General features: G+C 37.3%; 1 protein-coding gene across 1 annotated transcript in view; it reads right to left on the reverse strand.

Annotated features, from left to right (window-relative positions):
* The window catches only part of FAM83B (family with sequence similarity 83 member B), a gene marked incomplete at both ends in the record, with an annotated part of 66,416 nt that extends 56,976 nt beyond the window's left edge, over nucleotides 1-9,440 (reverse strand). The window contains one exon of the mRNA XM_080700182.1: nucleotides 8,997-9,440. Within this exon, the coding sequence (XP_080556308.1) occupies nucleotides 8,997-9,440 (444 nt within the window). The remainder of the gene's footprint in view (nucleotides 1-8,996) is intronic.
* Between the last annotated feature and the right edge of the window lie 16,940 nt (nucleotides 9,441-26,380).

Consider the following 26,380-nt stretch of genomic DNA (forward strand, 5'->3'; position numbering starts at 1 on the left):
AAGAAAAATGATCTTAAAAAAAAACATTCCCCTTCCTTAATCAGGTAAATCAAACACACTCTTAAATAATTGATTCAAATGTTAAATTGTTTTTCCAAGTATTAATAGAGCTGTGAGTTAATGATAATAAGGAAAAGTATCTCTGAAATTTATTGTCACATGCAAATAATGTAAAGTCTTTCATGTTGCCATTTTTAAATGACAATCTATTAAAAATAAAAGCCAGGGAGGATCTTTAGATTTTACTTAATAATGTGCTGCCTGATAAAACATCCAAAACTCAGAAGTGACTGATGATTTTGATGTACAGTCAAGGTAAAGATCTTATACCATTTTATTTTCATTTTTTCATACCTTTCAAAAATTTTGTTTCAACAAAGCAGAAAATAGAACTACTATTACTGAAGCAGAATTTTTCTAAGGTAAGAGGATTAATTAGGTCAGACTATAAGTAATATTCTTTATAGCCCTTTGAACTGTACCAGAAATATTCAGTAAGTAATAATACTTTATGGAAGAGGGTTACTTAAGAGAAATTTTGACAGTAAGAATGCCTATCTATAATGAATAGGAATATCAGAATTGACAAACTCTTATTCTTTTTCATAAGTATATAATCCTTGCATATTTTTATTTAAAAACCCAGTAAATTTTACCACTTTAAAAATTCTAGATAATTTTTTTCTCCTGCTCTGTAGAAGACACTACTCTCTCTGTTAGTTTTCCAACAGAATTTTCAGATCTGCAAATATTTAGATTAAAAAGTATGTTTTAGCATTTTTTTTAATGCCACTTTTTTAGGAAGCTGTCTCTTCATCCATTCTGAATATAAAATACTTATATCTTTGTGTGTGTGTGTGTGTGTGTGTGTGTGTGTGTGGTTCTGGGATTGGAAACCAGGGGCATTTGACCTCCGAGCTACACCCCCTGCCCTATTTTTTATTCTTTATTTTGAAACCGGGTCTCACTGAGTTGCAGAGGGCCTCGCTAAGTAGCTGAGGCTGTCCGCGAACCGCGATCCTCCGGTCTCAGCCTCCCAAAAGCTGGGATTACAAGCGTGCGCCACCACGCCCAGCTAAAATACTTATATCTAAACTGCCTTCACAATAGGTCTTATTTTCAAGTATACTTAGGTTGAATCAATTATTTTCCCAGTTTGAAACTTCTAAGCAATAACACTTGGAAAATACCATGTTGGCCTGCAACTAATCTACTTACTGCATATAACCACTACGATACTTCAGACATGTGCTTATACCTTTTCAGGAATCTTCATGGTACAAACAGCTAATAATCCTAGCTGCTACTCCCAGTAAGACACTGCCTTATTAAATATTGAACTTGGTCAGGGTTGTTCTCATTTCAAAAAATGCCAAATCAGCAATGCAAAAAAATAAGCTGATGGATTTTTATTTTATAAAATTAATGAATAATGTGGTCAAAATATAAGAAAGAGCTGGACATGGTGGCACACACCTGTAATCTCAGGATTTGGGAGGTTGAGGTAAGAGGATCACAGATTGGAGGTCACCCGCTCTTATCAACCTAGAGAGTTTCTATGTCAAAATAAAAATAAATGGGGCTGGGGTTAAAGATTAGAGGTAGAATGTCCCTGGGTTCAATCCCCAGTACCAAGATGAATGAATGAATGAATGAATGAGGAAGAAAGAAAAGAAATAGGAGGAGGAGAAAAGGGACTCTTAGAATCATGGAGGATGCAAAGAAGATGGTAGGCGTCATGTTTAAAAGTCAGCCATGTCATTCAGTTCTTCCAAGGATACTAGTGTTTCCATGTTTCCATAGGCTTTAAGCTGACTCCAAGATTCTGAGCTTGAGTACTGAAACATGAGGCCTCTTTTAAAAAGTGCATTATTTGGAACCAGGCATGGTGGCATGCTTGTAACCCAAGTACTTGGGAGGCTGAGACAGGAGGATCTTGGTTTGCAGCCAGCCTCAGCTACTTAGGCCCTCCACAACTCTGAGACCTTGTTTCAAAATAAAGAATAAAAATAGGATTGAGCGTGTGGCTCACAGGTAGAATGTCACTGGGTTCAATACCCAGGAGAGAGAATGAGAGAGAGGATGAATACCTTTTTCCTCATAAAAGATATCAAGTCAAGTAATAAAGTGAAAATGTTCCCTAAAACATCTTCTTTCTTCTATCCTCTCTCTTCATTAGCTACTTCAAAATTATTGCACTTAATATCCTCGGGGCTACTGGTGACAGCAGCAGCAGGGAATGAATGAACTGAGAATGGGGGACCTGTTTCCTCCCTAGAGCTCAGGAGTTTGCAACGGAAGGATCATTCCATATGGAGAGAACAGTACTGGGTACATTGAAGTCAGTACAACTGTAAGAAAATCTCTCTCTCTTTCTCTCTCTCCCTCTCTCCCTAATCTCATTTCCCTACCTCTGTCTTCTCCTTTTTCTCTTCCTATCCTCTGGCTACTTCTTTTCTCTCTCTCTCTCTCTCTCTCTCTCTCTCTCTCTCTCTCTCTCTCTCTCACACACACACACACACACACACACACACACACACACAAATATTATAAATATGTATTAATACATAATGAACTTTATTCAGAAAAAAACATGTTCAATTTAATGCCACACGATAGTGATATCATTAAGTCTGACTAAGAAAAACATATTTCTTGAAAGGACCAAATTTTGACTTGAATTCAAAGAATGAGAGGACTCACCGTAAGAGTTGGAATAGGGACGGGGCAGAGGGGAAATTCTTAATAAAAACTGAAAGCATGAAAAAGAGATGATTCTAAGCCACTGATAGACACATAAATGTTACTTAGTAAGGCAGGACTTGAGGCGTGCAGACAGAAGTAACATCATGTCAGGAGGAAAATCATTCAGATTAAGGACTGACTCACAAGGAGTCTCACATTATTTTAAGCACAGCTAGAGATTTGGATAGGAATACTAGATTTTAGAAAACACAAAATGGTTTTGTTTCTTCTTTTGTGTGTAGTACTGAGGATTGAACTCAGATGCTTTCTACCTCCAAGCAACACTCTCAGCCCTTTTTATCTTTAAAACAAGGTCTCACTAAGCTGCTGAGGCTATCCTCAAACCTACAATCCTCCTGTCTCAGCCTCCCAAAGACTGGGATTGCAGGCCTGCACCACCACGCCTGGCTGCCGGCTTCATCTTTGATTAAAAGAACGAAGACACCTGGAAAAGCTCAATGACGTGGTCAGTGCCACTAGTTACTGTTGCCTTGATGACCCTACTAGTTCAGGGCTAATTTCATGACACCAGCCCAACTGACTTCCAGGAAGAGCCCCATCACCTTCGCTTTTGCATCTACGGGGCCAACTAGAGAGTTAACGTTGTTCTCTATTACTAATAACTCCCCAGGCCAAACAGACACACCTAAGAACAGTGAGTCAGGGAGGAACCAAGACCTGAACCCCAGTGATGGGTGCACAGCACCTCAGGTACTGTTCTGCCCTGGTTCTCACTAGACTTCTGCTAATGTGTCTTCTCAATTCCATATTTCACAAGAGTAAGATTCACATCTCTCAAAAGAAGCTGGGCTAGCATTGGGAAAGAGAGATGCAAACAGCATTCTGGTTGAACACGTACATATTCAGAACTATCCTAAGTTACAACTTTGTGAATATGTATCACTGAATGGTGAGAAAAGATTACTTTAATGAAAGATGACTTTTCAATGTAATTAGAGGGGATGTTTTCATAAGAGGAGTCACAGTAATTAGGAATGTATGCATATATCATCTTGGGAACACTTCTTGAGAGACAAGTAATTACCTGGGAAATTCTTGCTAGACACGATCAGACTTTATAAAGCTGACCCGAATGTAGCTGTCAACCACAAAGTGAAAAATAGAAAGGGGTTAAAAAAAATAGACAGTAAATTAAAATATGTTCCTTTAGGGCACATGGAATATAGTATTTATAATTGGATTTTTCCAAAGAAAACTTCTTATTTAAATAAGTACCTAAAAGAAAGAAGGAAAATCCTCTAAACAACTTAAGTGGCAACTGGACAAAAAAAAAAAAAAAAGCATACATACTTTTAAAATGTAGATCTTTAAAATGCTACAAAACCATTTCTATATTTCTACTTATTAAAAATATGATTTTGAGACTTATTAAAAGATATGATTCAGAGACTGCATAACTTAAGCTAGAAATAATAAGAGTGTAAACAAAGTATGGTGGGGCATGCCTGCAATCCTAGTACTTGGGAGGCTGAGACAGGAGGATCAAAGGCTCAGAGGCCAGCCTCAACAATATAGTGTGATGACTCTTGTCAACATAGTAACAACCTGTTTCAAAACAAAAATTAAAAATAGAGGCTGGCAGTGTAGCTCAGACGAAGAATGCCCCTGTAATCCCCCATCAAAATTTTAAAAAAGACTTAAGAGTGTAATCATTAAATTAAATATCAAAATATTTCAAGGCTGGAGGTAGCTCAGTGGTAGAGCACATGGCCCTGGGTTTAAATCCCAATGAAAAAGAAAATCAAACATTTTTTAGTAAAAACAGACGAGATATACTATTATTTTAAGTTTCTTTCTCAATGGATTAGAAAGTTTACTTGGTGCTTATGATCAGGCTTCAGTTGTGTGGAACTCTAAGCAGATGGCATTTAAATTATTTTCATTAATTTTAGGATTTTTTCACAATATGGCATTTATTTTTATAAATGTCTTATCTCAACTGCAAACAAACTAGTGAAATTTAAGTTCTTTTTCTGAGCCCAGTTCCAAGGATCTGCTTTGCTGCTTCTTAGTTCTCTGGGTGTGAACCCACATCTCCGCCCAGTTGTACACAGCCAACTCCCACAAGAGTCTCCTCTCCTGAGGACTTGGGAGGCCAGGCACTTTATTCTATCAACTAGACTCTACATTACTCAAACACTTGATGAAAAAAAAGAGATCCACCCCTTTATATGGCCATTATAATCCACTGAGTTGCCAGTAAAGAGAATTTATCTTCTAAAGAAGGTGAAACACAGGAAGCTTATTCTGATGACTAACAGGGACTCTGCGGAATGAAACCAAAACATGACTTTCTGCTGAGTAAGAGATGGTCATGAAAACCATACTTAATCTTTAAAAAGCAACGTGTTCTAACAAGCTTTTATTTCATAATATTTGCTTTTGTTTTAAATTTTTTCACAGGATCTGATCTAGTTATGGGCTAAATGTGTGTGTGTGTGTGTGTGTGTGTGTGTGTGTGTGTGCACGCGCACGCACGCGCACGCCCGCGCACGCCATGCTAAGGATTGAACACAGGAGAATTTTACCGCTGAAGTATACCCCATAACCCTATTTTATTTTATTTTTTATATTTGAAACAAAGTTTCACTAACTTGCCGAGTTTTGCTAAGTTTCTAAGGTTGGCCTCAAATCTGTGATCCTCCTGTCTCAGTCTCTCAAGTACTAGCATTACAAGTGTGTGTCACCGTGCCTGGCTAGAATGGTAACTTCTTAAAAACTAGTCAATACATTTATTTTTCAGAGTACTTGGTCCCTCAAAATTTTTTTTTTATGTAATCAGTAACAGGTGCACATGGCTGCAATCCCAATATATACAGGCTGAAACAGGGTGGCAGGTTTGAGGCTACTGCAGGATAGCTTAATGAAACCCTGCAAATAAAGAGAGGGAGTATTTCGGTGGCAGAGCATTCCTGGATTCGACCCCTAGGACTCCATTCCCTGACACACATACACACACATAAAAAACCTTTTCATAGACATCGTGCTATATGAAGAAACTTCCAAAATACTTGAGTAAGAAGTTTCCCATGCATATAGATCCAACTGGCCTTAGAATATTTATTCCATCTGGGTGGTAAACTAGAACATTTTCATGGCTTTCAAAAACAGCTACTTGTTGGGATTTACATTCAAGTAAAATATACTCAATTAATAAAACCAAATCATTCTCTTTTTATGAGTTCAACTTACATATGTATACATGAATCAAAAAAAGGTAGACTTATCTTTCTTATTTTATGTCATTCTGACTTTGTGAAAGAGAAACAGAATAGTGCATTGTTTGACAGTAGGGACTACAATTTCCTCTGTAGATAAGTCAAGCGAGAGTTCTCAAGAGACAATGACCAGGTAGAGCATAGGACTTGTAGAAACTTCTTAAATACATAGTGTCATATTAGGAAGGAAAGTTATATCAAAAGGCTATGACTAGCCGGGTGTGGTGGCACATACTTGTAATCCCAGTATTTGGGAGGCTAAGATCAGAGGATGGAGGTTCACAGACAGCCTCAGCTACTTAGTAAGGCCCTCCACAACTTAGTGTGAGACCCTGTTTCAACATAAAGAATAAAAAAAAAAAAAAACAGGGCAGGGGATGTAGCTTGGAGGTCAAATTCCCCTGGGTTCCATCACCAGACCCACACACACACAAAAAAAAGGCAATGACTAAAGGTCAATTTTCAGTAAGTGCTAACCTAAAAACATTTATCTCCTGAATCATGTCTATTTTGCATCAGGGAAATGCAAAGCTCTACAGAAAACTAGCTCAGCTGTAGGCTACCATGTATGTGCATGACCAAGCCACGACACTGGTACCTTCACATGCACCTATGTGCATCCTAATTCTGTATCACTGTGGCTCAAAAGTGTGTGACGTCACCTACCAGAAATCAGCAAATGCTAGCATTCAACATGTGTTATTCTGCCTTTGGAAAGCCTCATCTGAATTCCTGAAATTTTTTTTTGTTTTATAAAATACAAAAGAAAATACAATACATTCCACAGAACCCAGAATAGTATAGTTTTAAAAATACCCATGGTTAATTTCAGAAAATTGAACCAGCTCAATGAAAGGTTCTGTCACTTCCTGTATGTCTGATTCCATGGAAAATTTTTAACAACTGGAATAAATTAGTGCTCTCATTAATATAAAACCACTCAAGTGGCTAACACAGATAAAGTCAGGTTATGTGACTTCCAAACATCTAAACACACAAAAAAATATACCAATTTACTTTTGCAAAGCCTGCATTTGACATTAATCATAGAACATTGCATCTCTCTAACTTGACTGTTAAGACGATTGGCTGCCTGCCTCACGAACTATCATGTCACCAGATATTTCAAGAGAACTTACATTTTTCTACTACATAAAGGTATAGTTCCCAAGTATTTGTGTTTCAATAACATGGGAGAAAGCAATGCCATGTATGTGTGCCTCTGAAGGTCCCGTTTAGTTCCTACAACCTGTAACAAATAGATACTCTAGAGTTAAAATCATACATTTTTAAGTACTGGGATTACAACCATGCACCACCACAAATGCTTGTAATCCCAGTACTTGGGAGTCTGAGATAGCAGGTTCAAGATCAGCCTCAGCTACTTAGTGAGGCCTCCACAATTTAGAGAGACTCTGTTTCAAAATTAAAAATAAAAAAATAAATAGAGTTGGGGATGTAACTCAGGAGTAGAATGCCCATGGGCTCCATCCCCAGTACTACATACACACACACAAAAAAAAATTATACATTTTTATCCAAATATTTAAAAACTCGAGGTTGAGTTTGAGATTTTTCTTTTTTTTCTTTTTTTGTGTGGTGGTACTGGTGGTTGGACCCAGAGGCATTTTACCTCTGAGCAATATTGCAAGTACTATTTTATTTATTTATTATTTTAAAATAGGGTCTTACTAAATTGCTAAAGATCTTGGTAAACTGCTGAGGCTGGCCTAGAATCTGCAATCCTCCTGTTTTTGCTCCTCAAGTACTGGGATTTCAGGAGTGTACCATCACACCTGGCAGGCTTGCGAAATATTGTTGTATTCTCCAAAGTGTTTTCCATGGTGCTTAGTATATTAAACAAAAACCCTCTTTAAGCCAGGTGTGTTGGCACATGCTTGTAATCCCAGTACTTGAAGGCTAGGACAGGAGGATCGCAGGTTCTCGGCCAGCCTCAGCTACCTAGAGAGCCCGTCTGCAACTTAGTGAGACCCTTTCAAAAATAAATTTAAAAAAAAAAAATAGGATGAGAGTGTAGCTCAGAGGTAAAAGGCCTCTGGGTTTCCATCCCCAGTAACACACACACACACACACACACACACACACACAAACGCACCACGCACACACACCTTCTTTAACTTTTATTGATTGACAAAAAAGAGTATTTTTGCACCTCTGCTTGAATTCTAAAATAGGATTTGTGAGATTTATAAGTCAATATAAATATCTGATACAGAGCACTAAGCCCCTAAAATGCTTAGGACCTTACTTTAGAATATTACAGTATATCGATTTTATCCTGCTTCCAAGTAACTCAGAAAACAGATACATAAAACTATGGTTTATGTAATAGCATAAACCACATCAAGAGCAGAACTGTTGTACTTAATCCAGTTGACAACAAAGAAAATGTCCCCAGCTCCACAATATATTTTCTTCCAGAGATTAAGAAAATTTTAAGTGCTTTCAACTTTTAAACACATCAAATCATCTTATTCCCAGTCTATACCACTTAGCCTTTAAGGGCAGAAAGTTTCTTGGGTATATTAGGAAAAAAAAGAAATCTCCACCTTTAGCAGGGATGTTCTCTGCCATGTTCTCAAATATCTGCAAGATATAGGAGGTATAACTGTCCTATATATCCAGAGGTATATTTCCTAAAATAATAGGCATAGTGCATAAATGTAGAAATTCTTTTAATAACATGCATATTCATCATACTACTCTGTACTTTTTTTTTTTTTTTTTTTTTTTTGCAGGTCTGGGGATGGAACTCAGGGGCATTTGACCTCCAAGCTACATCCCCTGCCCTCTTTTTTCATTCTCTATTTTGAAACAGGGTCTCACTAATTTGCGGAGGGCCTCGCTATGTAGCTGAGGCTGTCCGCGAACTGCGATCCTCCAGTCTCAGCCTCCCAGATGCTGAGATTACAAGCATGCGCCACCACGCCCGGCTGCTCTCTATACATTTTTATGTTTCAAATGTTCCATCTCAAAATAGAAATGCATTACCTTTCTCGCTTCCTTTATCATCTTCCGAATAGTTTCCTTTATTGTAAGTAGGTGTGCTCTTGGTGGATGGAAGAGGAGGTCAATGTGGGTTCCCCCTAGGAGTCCGGGCATCACATATGGCCAGCCTAAATCAAGGTTTGGAGCTTCCACATCAGATTCAATGGGCCAGTAAGTCCCTGAGGATGAGGTATCATCACAGGAATTCTCAGTACCATGTGCTGTGCTTTGCACAACCTTTTGGACATTTTTCAAAATATAACTAATTTCTTCCTCAGCTAGGAAGTCAGCAACTCGTTCTTTGGCAAGAAATTCTTGGTATGCTTCCAACCCGTGCTCAATCAGAGTGTCGATGGCCACCCTGTACCACTCCTTGTAGTGGGGCTCAATGTAGTTGTCAGATTTACACTCATCATTCAGCGAGGAAAGCATTGACGAGGTCTCCATGCTTGCAATAGTGCAGCACTGACACTTTCAAATGTCCATTTATGCTGTGGCAAGAGGTATCTGGGGATTAAAAAATAAAAAAGAAATCAAGATTAGAGTTCTATATTTAAATGTTTTATGATACCGGCCAAATACTATGCTGACCTTCACTGGCTTATAATACCAGGAGTTGAAACTGACCCATATTTCACATCTAACATGACATTAATGGCACCATAATTTACATACTAATCACAAATCAATTAAAAACATTTCCCTTACAAATTGTGGTTTATGCATATATGCCTGTACCATTTGTACTCCGTTAAGATGTAAGACCACAATGCACCAATAACAAAATAAATAAATAAACAAATTGTGGCTTGATTTTCTTTTTTCAAGGTATTTCTACTTTGAGTTTGTCATCTAAGACAACACAACTGTCTTCTCTGATGTCCAGGAATTTTTAAGTTTGATGCTGTATGTGGTACTATCAGTTTCCAAAAGGCTTTTGGGGTTGTATTTTAAAATATAATTATAATCCAGTCAGTGTCTGGCTAGTTATTAATATAAGTCTCTACTGAGCACTTGTTTTACAAATAATAATATCCTAGATTAAATATACAAAGCACAAAACACTTGTCTTCCAGGAATTTGCTAATTAGCTGATGTACGTAGAAAAATGAACACACACACACACACACACACACACATACACACACACACACACACACACACACACAGTTATCACCTGGAACAAAGCCATACATTACTAGGGCCAAAATAAATATGTATTATTACTAATTAATTAATGCCTATATTTAGCACATTAGGAATAAAAGAAGTGGAGATAAGTAAAAAAAAAAAAAAAGAAACGAGTTATGATTAGGTCTGTGCAGTTGGTGTACTTCAGCTGAACCTAGGGCTATGAATAAGAAATGATTAGGTGTCAGGAAGAAATGTTTTTATTCCACGTAAGAATGAAAACCTCATTAATGCACAGAAAAGAAGGTGAGCACGCACATTCATGAATATGGGAAGGGGGGAATCAGTATCCTAGAATGAACATGAGAATCTTTTACTCGAAGTAGGAAATAAAGTTAAAGAGACAAAATGGAGACTAGTATGGAGGAACAGGAGATCTCTGTGATTCTACAAAACGTATTTCTAAAGCAATTGGCGTGGCAGTCGCTGGGGACTGGAAGAGTGATACTCAGCTGGAGGAGCTGTTCAGGAGTCCAACATCCAGTGAGGAGGTGACAAGAATATTCAAGAGATGCTTCAGAGAAGAAATACTGAGGTCTGGTGACTTGACCATAGACAGGTGACGCAGAAACTGAAGACATCAAAGATGATCCAGAGCTTTCTCTCCGTCATCAAAATCTGCCTGTCCAAATTCAAGCTCCACCCTTCCAATGTCCATCCTGGGATCACTGCTTCACTGTGTGAGATACTGGGCTGCACTTAATCTCTGCCAGATAAGGGGCTTTTTCAGTCTTTTGAAGTCACATTTTCATTGTGAAGATCAAACAAAATACGAGTCTCTGATGTGCTACTGAGCACCAGAAAGCTATCTGCCCAGAAAGATCTTGGTCAATGGCCCTGCACTAATTTAAAACTTTTCACTTTACTTGTCCTTTTCAGTTCCAAACCTACAAAATTCAAATCTGATTTGGAAGGGTGAACCAGGAGGTCCTTACCATGGCTTTTTTGTTTGTTTTTGTTTTTCACTTTTTAGCTCAAAACATGTAACAAGATTCACTCACTATTCATTCAGAGAAGTCACGAAAGACCTGATCTTTTCTGTCTCCTGGAGAGCCCTCCGTAAGGATCATATCTTAATCTAAGCCTAAACAACCAGCTCTTCCTGGATCCTCGCCCAAGGATGCGACATCACAATTTCGGAGAATGCAGTCTTCCTACCACAAATGGCATCATGACAGAGCTTTGCAAAAACATGCTCCTCTGAGAGGAAAGGTAGCAACACCCAGCTCGTCTGTTAATGTGAAAGCTATGGTACGGAGGGATCAAATTTAATTTTTATTACACAATTAAAATTAACTTCATCTATTGACACTTAACAGGGTCAGACACTGAAACTTTTAGGCTCATGTTCACTCACTGTAGGAAGTGCCACCTTTTTCCAAATCAAATTTTGTTCAAGTTTGGTGGTGGTTTTCAATGGGAAAGACGTCCCCAGAGGACAGTATCTGGAGATATTTTCAAATGTAAACACTTGCAGGGGCAGAGTTTTTGGCACCTATTGTGTAGTGAGAGCCAGGGAAGCTGCTAAATGCACCACAACGCACAGGCCAAACACCCACAAAAAGGAATTTTCTGGCCTAAAATGCTACTTCATATATATGTGTGTATGGCTTGAAGATGGTGTGGCCCTCAAAGACTCCTGTGCTTGAATTCTGGTCCCTGATATAAAGACATTGAGAGGTGTGAGGGCCTTTAAGAAGTGAGGCTTAGTGGAGGTGAGTGGTTGATGGATCAGTATCTTTCTTGAGAGACTGGGCTGGCTGGTTCTCTTGCGAATGAATTACGTATCATGGGAGTAAGCTGGTCCTTATGGGATGGATGAAGCCAGGCAAGCTTCCCCTCTGCCTCTCTCTACACACATTATCCTTCCAGACTCACTGGCTTTCCCTTTCCACTTCCCCTCCAAGAGCTGACCCAGCATGCAGCCCTCACCAGGAGCCAAGCTAATGCCAATGCCATGTTTGTGGCCCTTTCAAACTGGGAGCTAAGACATCTCTTTTCATTATAAATTGCCTTATTTCCAATATTTTGTGATGGCAATGGAAAATGAGTTGACTAAGACATGATATAAAACAAAACTAATCAGAACCTTTTCAAGCACTCACTGAGGTTCTCTTGTGTACACAATGCTCATTTTCAATAAAGAAACAAAAGTCTCTACTCCCTTGACAAAAATCAATCCATATGCTTAGGTTCAGCTTCCTCAGGTTTAGTGAGGCCTAGCTTTTCTTTGATAATTCCAGCCTATTCCAGAGGTTACCTGAGAAATTACATATACTACTCCTATTTGTTAAAAGCAGTAGGTAGGCAACTACTGGTTGTTCATAAAAAAAAAAAAAGCCCAAGTTTTCTGAGCACTTATTTCTTCACTTAATTTTTAAAATTTAACTTTTGAAGCCAGGCATGGTAGTACACGATTGTAATCCCAGCATTTGGGAGGGTGAGACGGGAGGATCGCGGTTCACGGCCAGCCTCAGCTACTTACTGAGGCCCTTTGCAACTCAGTGAGACCATGTTTCAAAATAAAGAATAAAAATAGGGCTGGGGTGGAGCTCAGAAGTAGAATGCACCTTGGTTTCATTCCCCTCATCACACACACAAAAAAAATTAACTTTTGAATTCCTGCAATATGTGGCATAAAATGCCTGTTACCTATTTGAACGTTAAAATGAATCCTGTGCCTTAGAATATTATTCCTTTCTGAGTGATTTATGCAAGTAAATATTTTTGCAACTGTAAAAACATTCATTCCTGAACTGTGTGTAATATGTAAAATCATAGAATTCAAAAGGACTATGAAGAAAAATAAAATAAAGCTACAAAGTCACATGAAAAGTAGACTATGCAGAAAAACCTGAGTTGAAAAAAAATTCAAGTAAAATAGTATAGGACTAATCTATCTATCAATGCCAGATGTTGTGAAGAAAAATACAATTTAGGAAAAATAGGACAGCCATGAGCAATGAGTTAAGATATTATGTACAAGAGTAAAAAATAAAAACATTGGTTAGTGTCCCGGCTGTGCTCTAGCCACAGTCTACAAATACTAATTTATCACAAGGCCTGTGTACAAGAAATATTTGTGGATAAAACATCTACCGACAAATTATGACAGAAAACAACAAAGTCATAGTACTTGCATAAATATGTATCAGAATAAAATAGAACCTGTATGTACTTACAGACTTAATATTTCACTCTCATGTGTTTTGCTGAACATTTAGGAAGTTTTATTTATTAGGGGACAAAATTAATCATATGTGGTTTTAAACTTATAAAAATAAGGTACCATTTTATTAATAACTATTAAAAACTTAAAAACTCATAGGAAGCTAGAATAACTATTAAAAACTTAAAAACTACTAGGAAGTGTACGTTCTTTTGACATGGAGTTAATAAGTAAAGAAAAATAAAACCCTACTATGATATAAAAACAGTAGACCACTGGGTTCATCTTCTAAAAAAAGTGACTCATTTCAAGAAAAAGATAAATAAAACTCTAAAAATCTATTCCTTTAGCGGGGCATGGTGATGTACAACTGTAATCCCAAAACCTTAGAGGCCGAAGTAGGAGGATGATTGCAGGTTTTAGGCCAGCACGCAGTGACTTAGTAAGATGTTGTTTCAACCATAAAAATTAAGAAAGGATGGAGATGTAACTCAAAGGCAGAATGTCCCTGAGTTCAATCCCCAGTACTAAAATAAATAAATTACATTAAAACCCTTGCCTCAAAAACATTAGAAATTGCATTTGATACAGAATCTTTAAGGTCATTTGTGGTAAGCAGAAATTCCAAATGTAAATTTTATAAATACAAAGGATATAAAAATAAGTCATAGGATATATTTCTGTTTATGGGCTGCTCTGGAAAATGGCAGTTTCATTTATAAAACTAACATATTTATAACAATCCCACTCTTGGGATTCATCTAAGAAAAATTAAAACTTAGGTTTACTAAAAAATCTAAGTTTGTCCATGAATGTCGTCCATGAATGTTGATAGCAACTCTATTTGTAACAGCTCTGGAATGGAAACTACCCACACATCTCTCAACAGGTGAATATTAGTCAGTGGTACACCTATACTACCACATACTACTCAGCAATAAAATGGGACTATTGATACATTCAACAACCTGGCTAAATCTCTAGGAAATTATGATTAAGAAAATAACAACAACAACAACAACAAAACACACCAATACTTAAAAGTTATACACGGAGTACATTGTAATCTTGAAATCACAGAAGTGTACAATAGAAATACGTGGTTGCTAGGGAACAAGAAAGAGGCATAGTAGGGGGAAAAGGTATTTGTGGCTTCAGAAAAGGGACAAGAAAGATTTCTTTGGAGATAGAAATATTCTATGTCTTGTCAGTATCAATGCAAATGTAATGGTTGTGATCCAGTTGCTACTTTTGCAAGATGGTACTACTGGTGGTAACTGGGTATGTGTAAAAAGAATATTTCTGTATTATTTCTTGTAACTGTATGTAAATCTACAATTATCTCTTAAGTTTAATTAAAATATTCTGATGAGCAATTTCACAAGCCTTGAAGAGAAAAAATAAAAACAATGTGCAGCACAATTCGCAATAGCCAAATTATGGAACCAACCTAGGCATCCATCAACAGAAGAACAGATTATAAAGTTATGGGAAATACACACAATGGAATTCTACTTGGCAATAACGAAGAAGAAAATCATGCCATTTACAAGAAAATGGAAGGACCTGGTGAAAATTATGTTAAGTGAGATCAGCCAGTAACAGAAATTGAAGGGCTATATATGTTCTCTAATATGCGGAAGCTAGAGAGTCATGGGGATACCAGAGGGAATCCACATAATGGAGGAAAAACCTCAGTAAAACCAGGAAGGTGGTCTAAGGGAAGGGGAGTGAGATCCATTGAAGGCATTACTACCATTGGCTATGTATACATACGTGAAAATACCAATGGCAATCTCTGTATAGGGAAGGGGGGGGCAGGCACCCGGTGCTGTGTGCATGTATATCCCCATCAACATGATGCTTATAGTGATGCATTATACACACACACACACACACACACGCACACACGCACACACACACACGCACACACGCACACACATACACACACAAATTTAAAAAATGAGAAAGCCAGGCAGATGCTACAAGCCTGTAGTACCAGTACTTAGAAGACTAAGACAGGAGGATCACAGACTCTAAGCCAGCCTCAGCAGCTTAGTGAGGCCATCATTCATTTAGTAAGACCTTGTTTCCAAATAAAAAATTAAAAGGGCTGGAGGTAAAATTTGGAGGTAGGATGCTCCTAGATTCAATCCCTAATACCAAAGAGGGGGACAAAAGGAAGAAAAGGGTGCTAATACTGCTGCAGTCCCTTTCCTAATCTTTGTCTTATGTTATTTTTCTTCAACTAATGAAGATTATTACAGGATGAACTATGTCCTGGAACAAGACAGGATCTTGTTCTATCATTCATTACCTGCAAAAATGGCCTTATTTGGAAATAGGTCTCCCTGGATATGGTAAAATTAAGATGAAGTCATATGGAATTGAGGTGGGTCCCAATTCAATATTACTCTTGTCTTTATAAGTGGAAAAGAAACCTAGATACAGGCACACAGGGAGAGATTCAAGTGATTACAGACGCTGAGGATGGGATGCCAAGGATGCAGCAACCTCAGTGATAACAGAATGGCCTGGACCAGATTATCTGTCCCCTAGAGCACTTTAAAGAGAATGGCAAGGCATCCAGTGGACCCCATCATTACCTTTGTTTTTAAACTTAAAATGATTTAAAGAAAATAACTTCATAAACAAAAATTAAATTTACCATTTAGAAATGTTTTCAAGTATTTTCTAGCATATAAGATGTTTAAAAAAAAACAGACATGGTAGCACACAATGTAATCCCAGTATTTCAGAGGCTGCAACAGGATTGCAGGTTTGAGGCCAGCCTCAGCAACTTAGCAAGACCTTGTTTCCGAATAATAAAATAGGGCTGGTGGTATAGCTTGGCAGTAGAATATCTCCGGATTCAATCCACAGCACCACAAAAAAAATAAAAAAAGATGTTATAGAACTATTTCTCTGATATAACTTCAATGAATATTTTTTCAATCTTTCAAATATTAACAAAAATTTTAATATCTTTTTGTTGTTAATCAACTTCATGATGTGTATCAAAATGCCTACACACAGAATGTGAGGAAATGTGTCATAAAAGATTTTTCAAAACATCTGCCTTATGAAATCATAATCTATGGCCCATGACAGTTGAAATCATATATCTCTTCTATTTTTTAAATTATTAGCTGCCAAGATTGTGTTTGTCCTCAGATTTGATTATCAGAAATTTAAGATGACAATTAAAACATTAAAAAAGCTATTATTAAATTAAAAATCTGCTGCAATACTCAAGCTGTCAAATATAAGTTGATATCAAATTTTGACATCCAATCTCATTAAGATTCTAAGCTGGCTTCCTAATAACATTTATGACAAACTGGCCCAAGAGCTCAAAATAAGTCAACTATAAGGTAAAATCTTCAGCAGGGAGGGACACATCTGGCCCACATAGTACAGGTTACTGGGTACAAACACCTCCATCTATGAATCACCAGTGGAAGCCCTCATCTCATTAAGATCATGGGGGGAAAAAAAACCAAACCTAAATTCATCCAATTCATTTTACAAATGCCAAATGGAAATTCCAATTTGATCAATATCTAATTATTTAATTTCCTTAATTAGAAGATATAAAGTAGCTATATCACTTTCATATCAATATAACTTCAGGGTGTGTTTATACTGGTTGTTATTCAAGACATTTGCCATCCCTAATCTAAATTGTAGGAACTTCAAACACTTGGGGGAAAGTCTTCAAATAAATGGTAATGACATTAAGACACACTCATTCACTGTTATTTGGAAGCAAATACTGAGTGATTCCTGTAAACAAATGCATGAGAAAAACCACCATTTACTGATACAGCTTATGCTGAATGACCAAATTTAGAGGATTTTTTTTCCATGTGTGGCATCAAATGCAAGAAAAGGTCATAATGCCAAATACTCCTTTACCAACATATAAGCTATTCCTGAATTAAATGCTATTGTATTATTTCTCCAGAGGCTATCTGATTGGGTCATGGCCACCTGGATACAGTTGTATCATGCTGTGCAAGTGCTGACCTTCCTCAGCAAGTGTAACAATCACTGGATGAATCTGTAGAAACATCTCAATAAAAATCTACAGAACTAAACTAGAATATATTTGTTGCAGGCCAGAATAAACACTCAAAATGATGTTAAAGGGGTGAAGTAATAAATACTGCTAAGCTCAACTTCAAAAATATAGGATTTTGAATTAATATCAAAGTATCCCAAATACTCTCTAACTCATGCATATTTGAGAAAATCCGCCCCTTCACTTTCTGTGCTTGGCTAATCTCACTAAACATAATATTCTCCAGGTCCTTTCATCTTGTTGCAAATCACATAATTTTGTTACTCTTTATTACCGAGTAGAATTCCATTGTGTATATTTCCCATAATTCTGTAATCCATTCATCTGTTGATGGACACCTAAGTTGGTTCCATAGTTTGACTGTTGTGAATTGTGCTGCTATGAACACGAGTCTGCATGTATTATTGTAGTTCTCTGGTTTTAACCCCTTTGCAAAGATATCTAGTAGAGGAATAGTTGTATCATATGGTAGATCCATTCCCAGGTTTCTAAGGAATCTCCACACTGATCTCCATAGAGGCTGAACTAATTTGCACTCCCATCAACAGCGTAGATCTCCTATTTTCCCACATCCTCACCAACATTTATTTTTATTTGACTTCTTTATGATTGCCATTCTGATCAGGATTAGATGGAACCTCGGTGGCGTTTTGATTCGCATCTCCTTCATTGCTAATGATATTGAACATTTTTTTCATGTATCTATCTGCCATTTGTATCTCTTTTTTTGTGAAGTGTCAAATTAGTTACCCATTTCTTGATTGGGTTATTTGTTTTTCTCGTGTACAGTCTTTTAAGTGCTTTGTATATTCTGAATATTTATCAGACGGATAGCTGGTAAGTATTTTCTCCCTTCTGTAGCCTTTCTCTTTAAACTCTTGACGATTTCCTTTGATGAACAGAAATTTTTTTAGTTTGGTGTCATCCCATTTATGGGGGAGAACCTCAATGGAGTCAGGGAGGAAGAATTGGGGAAGAGAAAGAAAGAGGTCCACTAATGGAAATATTACCATAGACTATGGGTATACATGTCAAAATACCCTTGTCAATCTGGGTACCTGGTATTGGGAGGGAGGGAAATGGGGAAGCAGAGGGGGAGCCAAATACTGTGTGCAAGTATGTCAGTGTCAACATAATTCACATTTTGCTGTGAGACTAAAATGCACCAATAAGAGAAAAAAAAATTAAAAGAACAGAAACTTAGCAGAAAACAGGAAATTAAAATTAAAAAGAACAGCCGGGCGGGGTGGCATATGCTTGTAATCCCCATGCTTGGGAGGCAGAGACAAGAGGATCGTTCAGGTTTAAAGCCAGCCTCTCTGGCTTAAGAGACCCTGTTTCCAAATAAAAAATATATATAAAATAGGTCTGGGAGTATAGCCTGGAGGTAGAAGGGTTTCCAGAAACCCTAGTACCACCCAAAAAAAAAAAAAAATTAAAAAGAACAAATTAAAATAAGAAAATAAAGTAATTAAAATAAGAAAATAAAGTAATATAATTTTAATATGACTGTGATCATAGAAAATGCTGATACAACTTCTTAAAATTAAAACACATATTGTTATGTTTATATGGTAAGATAAAAAATGATTGGCCCCAAAGGGTTTCTATGGAGACAAAATGAAATATAACTCTTCAACTTTATTTCTACCATAAAAAACTGCTAAAAATGTGGTAGGTACTAATCTAGAATAGAGTATTATTTAATAAAGAAAAAGCTTTGTAAAAAGAGAATGAGCAACTTCTATTTTTTCTCTGACCAATTCCCTTCTTGTGTATAATCAAACAGAAAATAATGTTTTGGACAGGTAAGATGACAAGTTGGGTTCCTAGGGCACTCTTTGCTTCAACATGTGCAGATGATATTTATTTTGCCTGCCAAAAAGATATGCGATGCTCACAGACATTAGCTGGGAGGGAGGAGGTGGTTAGGATAGCATTTCCTACACTGGTGTGACATAAAGCTGCCTACTATCCTTCTTCCTAAATTCTCCTGAGTTGGCTTTCAAAGTTAACTTTCATTTTTCTTGCATTTAATTAAAGATATTTAATAAATATAGTAAGTTAAAAAAAATAAAAAAAGAAAAGCCACTTACTGCTAAAGTAATGCTCCTCGTTTTATAGATGAGGAACTGAGGTCCAGCAGGGGCTACAGACACAAAGGAACACAGCGGTCCATCAGGACTGTTAACTGCTATTTAGAGTTCTTCCTACAACCAGTCTTGGGGGGAGGGGCGTTCCTTACCTATGGGTCAGGGAATGTATTGGATCACCCCAACCAAACCCAAAGCTGCTGGAGGTCTGGGCTACACCTTCTCCTTTGTCACCCTGTGCTCACCCTGCAGTGGTCACGTGATCGGAGCACACCCTCTTAAAACGTGTGGCTCAGATTAGATTCTGAGCCCGTTTCTTCTGGGACTTGAATGTTTTACCTAGGATTCAATGACTTCCTCCATCAGTTAATGAATCCACAGAACATTTAGAACCAAAAAGAATTCAAATCACATTGTGGACAAATCCTCTCAGTTTATAAATAATGAACATTTTGATAAGATCACTTCTATACTGGGATATTTTAATAATTCAGAGAATGAAATATTAATCTCTCATCTTATGTAAGTTTTTTTCCTATACACAAACCACCTTGATACCCTCATGAATCCCTGGAGAATATCAAGGACAAGCCAAGTAATGCGTCAAAGTTTAGTGAGGTCTGCATTGAACATACAGTGAACACATACAGAATTTTACATTTTGATGAACAATTTCTTTGTTTAAGAATATTAAACCTTAGCCGGGCGTGGCGCATGCTTGTAATCCCATAATCCCAGCATTCGGGAGACTGAGACCGGAGGATTGCGGTTCGCGGACAACCTCAGCTACTTAGTGAGGCCCTCTGCAACTCAGTGAGACCCAATTTCAAAATAAAGAATAAAAAATAGGGCAGGGGGTGTAGCTCGGAGGTCGAATGCCCCTGGGTTCCACCCCCAGACCTGCAAAAAAAAAAAAAAAAAAAAAAGAATATTAAACCTTAACTTTTACATTTTAAGTCTAAAAGAAATCTCAAATAATTTTGGTATATGGTGTGAGGTAGGATTTGGTTTTTTTATATACAAACCCTATGGTTCCAGGACTATTACTAAAATGACATTCTATTCCCCACTGAAATGCTTTCATGCCTTTGTTGAAAATTCTATGACTATATAAGAAAAGATCTATGTTTTATCTGTTTCCATAGATCTTTTTTTGATCCATATGCTGGTATCGATCAATAATATTACTGTAGCTTAAGAGTCTTAAAGTCACATTATGTAATTTAGCCACTTTGTTTTCCACTTTTAAGATTGCTTAGGATATTCTGGCTCCTTTGCATTTTCATAAACATCTTAGAATCAGCTTGATATTTTGCTCACCAATTTTTTTTTAATTAAATATGATGACTAAGGAACAACAAACGGAAGAGATGCACAGGGCCAGGTACGGAAGAGCAAGAAGAACGGAGAGCTTCCATGCCGTCCATTCATTCATCATCCTCCCCGCAAGTCAGTGGGCTCCCAACCTCAAGTATCAACTTCACTTTCTATTAACAACATTCTACACACCCGTGTTTAAAAGCATAAAAAATAATATCAAAACTGCCTCCAGTGGTTTGAACAGCATGGGGAAATGCTTGTTATTATGTTATGTGAGAACAAGCAGGCTACAGTACTATAAAAGAGCAAACTTAAAACAGGAAAAAAATCAACCAGGCATGGTGGTACACACTTGTAATCCCAGCACTTGAGAAGCTGAGACAGGAGAATCGCGGGTTCACAGCATGTCTCAGCAACTTGTTTCCAAATGAAAGAATAAAATAGGTCTGGGGATATAGCTCAGAGGCAGAATGTATCAAAAAGGGAAGCTCACACAGAATGAAAGTGGTTTTCTTTGAGTCGTGGTTTTATAGGTGGTCTTTTGAAGCTTCTTCGCACTTGTCTATCCTTAACACATGCTTATCAACGATTATGTATTATTTTGAAATAGGGAGAGCCACCTCCCTTAATGCATTAGGCTTATGGAAACTGGTGAATCAAAACTCTACATATAAAACAGTTTAATGGTGTTGCTGTGTAACAGACAAACACATATAGAATATCCAGAAACCAAAGCTATTTGGATACAGGGACTGACATAGAGGAAAGAAAAAAGAAATAAAACCAAATACATTTAACCGGGACTTGATATAGAGCTAAGAGGGTGTCCTCCCTAGCCTCAGGGGCTGGTGCTGCAGACACTGCCCCGCATAGGTCACCACTTCTCAAGGGTGACATAAATAAGTCCTTCTCTACCTTCTCCATGCACTATGAGCTCTGTAAGGGCAGAGATTGCACCTAGTTCACACAACTGTTTTTGTTCAGTACATAATTGCTCAATAATAAACTAATAACATACTGCCTTAATCACTCAAGGTAACAGAATGAGAGTTGATGAGGATATGAAAGCAGAAAATGCTGAAACACGCATGTTTAAAAATTAAAATACTTAAACTTTTTGAGGTTTGAGCACACATGTGTTTCTATTAAATGGATGCTAGTAGTTTGATAATAACAAATATTAACCATCTGTAAAGGGCTTCTAAAAGGACAAAGACACATTGGGTATTACATAGTATTACATAGTATTACAGCTCCTGGGAAGTTGACAAGACTGTATTTTACAACCTGACAAAACAGCAATGCCATGTGAGTTTACCCAAGAAATCATTCAGATATGAACCCAATTCTCATTTCAAAAAAGAATGCCTTGTCTCTCAACCCCCAAACAGGAAAACTTGCAACAGGATGAAGATATCCTTTTCCTGAAAACACTAGAGAGGTGGGAAAGTGATTTTTAAATGGTGACTATTATTAGTGCCCACGGTATCTGAAAAATCATCGCCAAGATATCCAGATGCTGGGTTCCAGGAAAGTCTAAGGATTTCCCTCAGGTGTCATTAGAGCAACTCATCTTCTTGTCAGGGTGTGGAAGGACGTGCCTGCTCTGCTTAGCCCTGTCTTCACCCTTCTCTCCCAGAGCTTGGCCCTGAAGGAGCTCGTCCAGTCTTAGATCCACGGATACCTCTAAATCCCCAGACTGCTCTGTCCCCCTGAACTCTAGACCCACAGGGCAGTTGCTTTGCAGACACCTGCCCTAGATACCCAGCATGGTTTCCTGCTTTAAGCCTAACCTTCCCAGTTGATTCCCACCTCAAGACCACCCACTGGCTTCCTCCACCCCTGAATACAATGTGCTCCCATTCCTTTCTGACTTGGATCACTCATGCCATCTGCTCAAGGAGAGCTTCCAGACCACTCACCCTCTCTGCTGTGTCTGTTCCCCTCACCCTATTTTATTTGACCGATAGTACTTCCAATGTGAAATAGTGAAGGCATTCATTTGTTTACTGCCATTGCTAGAAAGGCAACTCCTTAGAAACCACCATTTTGGCAAGTTCTGCCTTCTCAGCGCCTTCCTGCATCTGTCTCAGATAAGGATGACTCGCTTACTTGACAAGTTGGGCTCAGCTCCACCCTCACTGGAAGGAGAGGCAGCAAGACCTATCTACCTACCTCCTCAAGTATTTTGGCCTGGCCTCTCCCCCTCCTCATTTCACATCACCCACCCACAACTCCCAAATGTCACAGTTAACAGGGTCAAGTATCTTTCAACCTCAGCTTCAGAACCTTAGTACAATTTATAAGAAACACATATTTACACAGAAACACCACAGGCAAAGGCACCCCAGGGAGTTAACTATTAAGTATGTGTCATGTGAACTCTTGTGCCACCTTTTAAATTTGTTTAAGAAAATACATCACTCTTGGTATGTGTTGACATTTATAGCGCAAATGCTATAGGGAAACAATAAATATATCCTCCAATACGAACTCCAAAAATGGATTCCCAAATACTTTTAACAAGTGAAAGTCTACAAAAAAAAAAAAAATGCCTTCAGAAAATGTATTTCTTAGTTATGTTGAGAACTTCTACCAAAAGTCAAAGATTATATATATATGTGCAAAAATTATTTCAGATATTAATGAGAAGTGCAAAAACAGGAATAATTTTGTGGAAAGTGTATAAGGGAGGACAAATTTATAGAGAGTGCCAAAAATATCAAATGTGATTTATATATCTAGCCGGGAAATATTTTAGTTTAACTTGTAAAAAGAGCTGTGCAAATTATCAGAATATCTAAAGTAACTCCAGTGTCTATCAGTTCTTTGTTAGGCATTTCCCTTGGGACTCACTTTTAATCAAGCTCGCAGAGGTGGCTGTCATAACTAAAGAAAATTGTTTTTCTTTTTATTTCCTCCTATCCCAGAAACTCTTAACAAAAATCTGATGGAAGAAGTAGCCCCTCCTACCTGAAACCTTTTATTCTTTTCCAAATAAACTCCTCTCGTTTGTTGATAGACCACGTGTATACTTGGAAGTTAGTAAACAAAGGACAAATAAATATATCTTTTCAACATGTGGAATGCTGCTCAATTAATATAGATGGAGTTCTAGGTCTCGTGGAACCCAAGGAACCAGCAACCTGGGCTCGCGACAGTGGAGCAAACCTGGGAGGCTGTAAGGTAATGGTAATGCTGAAACCAAGTTGATGTTGACAGGAGTCTAGTCACAGATGCCTAAGCCACGCCTGAACCAGAGAATGTACCCAGCAGCTCCTCTGTTTCACTTTCATTTGTCATTAAGGTCTAAGTCAGTGTAATAGTGAGGAAGAGACAATATGGCCACATACTACTGTGATCATCACTGGTAACTTTCCTCTCTGAACCATCTGCCCAATGTGTATGTGTGTGCAAGTGTGTAAACCAAGCCTTTCCCACTCCTTTGAAGCTCAATGCTCTGATTTTAAAAGCACTCTCTTTATCTCCCAATTTAGCTCTCGCCAAAGAGATGTGGCTGGTGCTTAGTGATTCCTACTACATTGCATATGCTTAAATGGAAACACCTTCGCAGTTTTCCCATTGTTTCATGATTGATTATGTTATCTAAAGCAATCTGTCTTTTGCCTCAGTCTTAACAATCCACCATACAAATCAAGGAAATTACTCATACAGAATATACACAAAATAAATTGAGTCATTTTTGGGAAAATGGCATCACTATGCTATTACATTAAAATTAAAATACTGATTAGTTTCTCTAACTCAAATAATCAGTGATTTTATTAAGTCATTTATGTTCAATACATCCACACACTTACTTAGGATGCTCAAGGCTCTTGTCTCAACTTCCTAGAACCACATTTTGAATCCAGCGACATTGAAGAGGTTTTACTCTTTTTTTCTTTAAAATTTCTTATCCTAAGTTTTCCACATCCAAGATTTAACTCATGATAAATGGCAATAATTTTATTCTACCAACAAAATATGGAATTTCAGTTTGAGGATCCTATCATAGTAACCGGACTGAGTCATAGCTATGAGGTTGAAGCACAGGTGACTGATTTCTGAGACTACGTTAAATGTGAGTGTATATGAATTGGTCTAGCATTGCATGAATCGGCTATTTTGCAATAAAGCACTTTTGGCATTATTTTCAATGTATATGGATTGATATTTCTTGCTTGAAACCAACAGACCTGGAAAATGTAGGCATAAACTATAATCTCAATTTTCTTCAGTACAGTTTTCCTACTGACACTTTTTTTTAACAGTTTCAATTATAAGTGCAAGCATATTCATACTAAGTTTTCATGATCTTTGAACAGCCTAGAGTTTCCTACACAGACACTGATACATTCAAAATGCCATCCCTTTGCTAATTCTAGTCTTTAATCGATCAAGTACCAAACAGTTCAACTTCCTGCATGCTGTGGCTATCCGTGTGTCATGTAGTTTCAAAAATATGTTTCCTTTTTACTTTTTATTTAACACTTATTTGAATACTATAATCAAGTTTCCTGGATAATGAAAAAAATCAAAGCCCCGATTTCAGTGATGTTTATCTGATATATTGAATATAACTGAAGTAAATATGAAAGTCTTTGAACATGTCAAAAAAGCAAATCTTGTTTATATTTATATTAAATGATCACTGTATACATGTTCTATTGTACATACAAAGAGGAATTTGAAATATACAAATGTATTGTTGAATGCTGTATTTAACAGCTAGAGTATAACTGCCAGTTTTATTTATAATATATGTTTGCCATTAGGGAATAAAACTTTATGTGTGCCAGGGGTGGTGGCACATGCCTCTAATCCCAGCATTTGGGAGGCTGAGACAGGAGGAGCACGGTTCAAGGACAGCCTCAGCTACTACTTAGTGAGGCTCTTTGTAACTCAGTAAGACCCTCTTTCAAAATAAAGAATAAAAAATAGTGCTGGGGGTGTAGCTCAGAAGTAAAATGCCCCTGGGTTCCATCCCCAGTACCACACACACACACACACAAAAAAAAAAAAAAAACCTCCCTGTGTGATATATGTTTATTATTTGACTTTCACATAATTTGATTTTTAAAGATTTTTTAGAAACACATAATGTATTAAAGTAGAACTTTGCTGATAGAGATGACAGAAATAAAGAACTAAAATTAAACAGGTGAACAGATAAATAGACAGATGGAAGAGAAGGAAAAAGGAGTAAGAGGGTAGAAAGAGAAAATGAGAAAAAGGGTAAAAATGAAGAGAAAGGAAAGGGGGAAAGCAGAAAGAAGAAAACCAAGGAAAGGAATATCAATAGGGAAAAAAGATGACTAAGAAGGAGAAGAAGGGGTAAGAAATATGAGAGGGATAATAAAGGAGAAAAAGAAAGAAAGGGTTGAGGCTGAAAAAAAGTCACAGGGGGACACTGTCTACTGTTTGTCTAAAAACAACTTAGTATTTTTCACCTTTTCTAGCAAATAATTGAGAGTTTATATATATATTTATATATATGTATACACATATATGTGAATGTGTATATATA

This window comes from Muscardinus avellanarius (assembly GCF_963383645.1).
Source record: "Muscardinus avellanarius genome assembly, chromosome: 8".
Classification (NCBI taxonomy): Eukaryota; Metazoa; Chordata; class Mammalia; order Rodentia; family Gliridae; genus Muscardinus; species Muscardinus avellanarius.